The sequence below is a fragment of the Propithecus coquereli genome, unplaced genomic scaffold (assembly GCF_000956105.1).
Source record: "Propithecus coquereli isolate 6110/MARCELLA unplaced genomic scaffold, Pcoq_1.0 Scaffold544, whole genome shotgun sequence".
Classification (NCBI taxonomy): Eukaryota; Metazoa; Chordata; class Mammalia; order Primates; family Indriidae; genus Propithecus; species Propithecus coquereli.
In genome coordinates, this window is record NW_012151330.1 from 740359 (window position 1) to 743761 (window position 3403).

At 43.2% G+C, this 3403-nt stretch overlaps 1 protein-coding gene across 1 annotated transcript in view; it reads right to left on the minus strand.

The window, feature by feature from the left end:
• Positions 1-3403, minus strand: part of GNB1 (guanine nucleotide binding protein (G protein), beta polypeptide 1) — a 108242-nt gene that overhangs the window by 18641 nt on the left and 86198 nt on the right. Inside the window, exons 5-6 of the mRNA XM_012657480.1 lie at positions 3012-3075; positions 1946-2108 (exon numbers count right to left, since the gene is read on the minus strand). Of these exons, the coding sequence (XP_012512934.1) occupies positions 1946-2108; positions 3012-3075 (227 nt within the window). The remainder of the gene's footprint in view (positions 1-1945; positions 2109-3011; positions 3076-3403) is intronic.

Genomic DNA, 3403 nt, shown 5'->3' on the forward strand with positions numbered 1-3403 from the left:
ATTACTTTCCACAGAGCTTGTACTAGTTTGCAGTCTCCTGGACTATTTGATTTCTTAAGAATGTTTAAGGAAGCAATATAACAATGCATCCTGAGGGCCAGGTGTAATACTTATGGAAACCATGTCAACAGGCCTCTGCGGCTCTGAGATTCTTACATTTGGTGTGAACTGGAGCAACATTAGCTGAGTGGACCCTGAAACATAAACACACACCCTAAGCGCACCACTAAAATATAACACGATGGTGTACCTAAAAAACAAACAGGTAAACTAAAACAGATGCCGAACATAATCAAGTAACCTGAAAGAAGGCAGGAGAGGAGGAACAGAAGGACAGGGAGACAGAGAGCAGAGGGCAAAGTCACAGCCAAGTCCAACGGCACAACCACACGTGAAACAGCAATGAGCCAAATGGCATTCGAAAGGCAGAACACTGCAGAACAGACAGAAACCAGGACTCAACCACATGTTGCCTACGGGAGACTCCTTACGAAGGCAGAGTTAAGCTGAAAGTAAACGGATGGGAACGAGTATCGCATGCACAGAGTAAGCACACGAAGGCTGACTTAGCTGCACCAGCATCAGAGTGGACTTTACAACACGGAGTGTCACGGGAGAGGAGTCAATCCATCAAGAAAATATGACCTTCGTGAATGTGTGCACACTGACTAAAGAGCTCAAACACATGAAGCAAATGTTGCAGGATTAAAGGGAGAAACAAGTATATTAACAGCCCTTCCTCGCAATTCACACAAAGACAGAAAGATTCAAACGTGTCAGAATCTTGCTCTGACTAACACATACAGGACACCGTGCCCAAGGACAATAGAGCACACGTCACCTCCATGTGCGCGTGGCGTGGCAACCACGACAGACCACTGACTCCATTCAAAGCCTCAGACACAGAAGCGAAATGATGCAGAACGTGTTCTCTAAACACAAGGGCATTTAATCAGAAATCAGCAGTAAGTTAACTAAGAGAAGTAAAGATATTTGAAAAGGAAACAGCATCCTTCTAAATAACCCATAAATCAAACAAGTAATGACAAAGGTATTAAAAATTTTCATATCGAATGATAATTAAAATATAATTTATCAAAATTTGTGGGATGCAGCTAAAGCCATCCATTGAGGGAAATTTAAAACTTTAAGTATTTATAACTGAAAAAGAAAAAAGGTAGGCCTAAAACCAGTGGCCAAAGGTTTTACCTTAAGAAAACAGCCCCAAAGTAAGCAAAAGGCAGGAAATGATGCAGAACAGAAATCAATGAAAACAGGCAGCATATTTTTAAAAGGACAAAGGGTTTACTCTTATCTGGCCAAAGTTAACTTATTTAACAGACTGCTCAACGGGTGTCAGAAGTAGTACCATGTCCCCCATTCATCACAATTATCTCTGGTTGCATGGGAAGTAGGTGAGCCCAGCGGAGCGTGGCCAAAACAATACTAAGGGTAGTATTGTTCGAGAACAGAGAACGCTGCCACAGAGGTAAAATAGTGGGATAGGAACTTCTCTTTCAGAAACATTGTGCCTTTAGTTAGAAATAGTGTCGTAAATAAATGAAATCTTGGCAAAATAATACTCTACCCGATGTTTAAAGCTTACCACACTCAAAAGCACTTAAATCACCACAGAACTTTATTCTGCTTCCTTGGAAACAAGAGCGCTGTATGTATGCATACATATGTGCACATGGACACACGTGTGTCTGGATTAGGAAACTTGCAGAAAGGGGTGCTCGAGGTGGAAGGTGGTTTAAAACAAGATAACAGACTGAACTATGTCACATTGAGGTGAAGAAGACAGTGGCTGCCAACTACTAAGGGAGTCCACAGAGTAGCTGGAGTCCTTGAAAATGGGAGGTCGTGCTAACTTAAACCCACAGGTTTCTTACTGGTAAAGGTAAACAGCCTATGTCACTGGAAGGTTAATGACAACATGTACCTGTATGTCCCGCCAGCTCACGACTCACGCGGACATTCCCTTCACGAGTTTTCAGATTATAAATGGAGCAAATGTTATCCAGCCCGCCGCAGGCCACGTAGTTCCCGGAGGGGGCGTATGCACAGGTCATGACCCAGGAGGAGCGCAGTGGGATGGCGTGGACCTAAAGGCCAGGAACAGACAGCGCAGACACTTGTGAGTTCAGAAACATTAACTGACACTAGGATTTTATTTTTAGTCTTCAACTTTCGTTGCATAGAAGGTAATAGAGCAAAGGAGCTGGAAAGTAATTTGCACGTGTGCCCAATCAGTGAAGCAGTAACTTATTTAGAAACCCAGTGCTGCACAGGGAGGCACCGACCAACACGCAGTTCTATTAGTCACAACTCGCAGAGAGGGGCATTGAAGAAACAGGATTGCTGCCTCCTGCTCAAAACTATATATTAAAAGGAAATACTTCATTAGCCTGCCAAATGGCTAAAAATTCATTTAAAAAAATCTGTTTTACTGAATAACCACACTGGACACTATGATGAATCCTGCCACATCTCTCCCAGCGCTGTAGGTTTGTTATAATTAGTGCAATCTTTCACACATTTAGTATTCTGTAGTAAAATCTATCATAGCACTTTTTATTCAATAAAATTTTGGATTAAATTTTAAAAAGAATTTAATTTAAACTTCAAAGTATAATGCCTTCCAGATTATTTCTTGTGAAAACTAATAACTAAGTGAAAAGCTCCATTTCTGCATTATATAAAAAAATAAGAAACTTCCCAGACTGAGCAAAACCTGGAACCTGGGTGTCCCGGAACGTTAAGGAGGCCCCACCTCCACCTGGCTGGCTGGGGACGACACACGGCCAAGCGTGCAGGTTCAGCAGCAGAGACCAGAACGTGCGCCAGCACACGACTCAGCTTCCACCTCACCCACACGACCTCACTAACAGCACTGCTCTGGCTGCCCCCATCCCGTATTACGTGATCTAACAAAAATGAACCCAGAGCTAAAAACCTCGCTATTTCCTGGGCTGGTTTTCCGGGGAAAGGGATTTTCCAGGCCCTACCTTGTTTGTGGTGTAGCTGTCCCAGATGATAAGTTTACCATCCTGCGAGGCACTGACGAGAAGCCTGGAGGGGAAAAAAACAAAATCAAACACTTTAGTCCACCCGACACAGAGATCCTACAAAGGCAACAAACGAAAACTGAGACTCTGGTGACTTCTAACATGTGCTTCAACACTACATCTGCTTGAGATAAAGCACACTTATTTATAAGCAAAAATTTCAAAAGGTTCTAAATGCTAGACCAGTTCAGAAAGCGTAACGACAGCTGAAAGCAGAAAGTGTGCAGCTCCTGACACAGCCAGGTCACCACGGCTGCTCCCTATCAGCCAAGACAGGCCAACGTCGTCTCGTCATTGCTTCTGTTTGGTTTCCTTTCATTACAAATCAAATC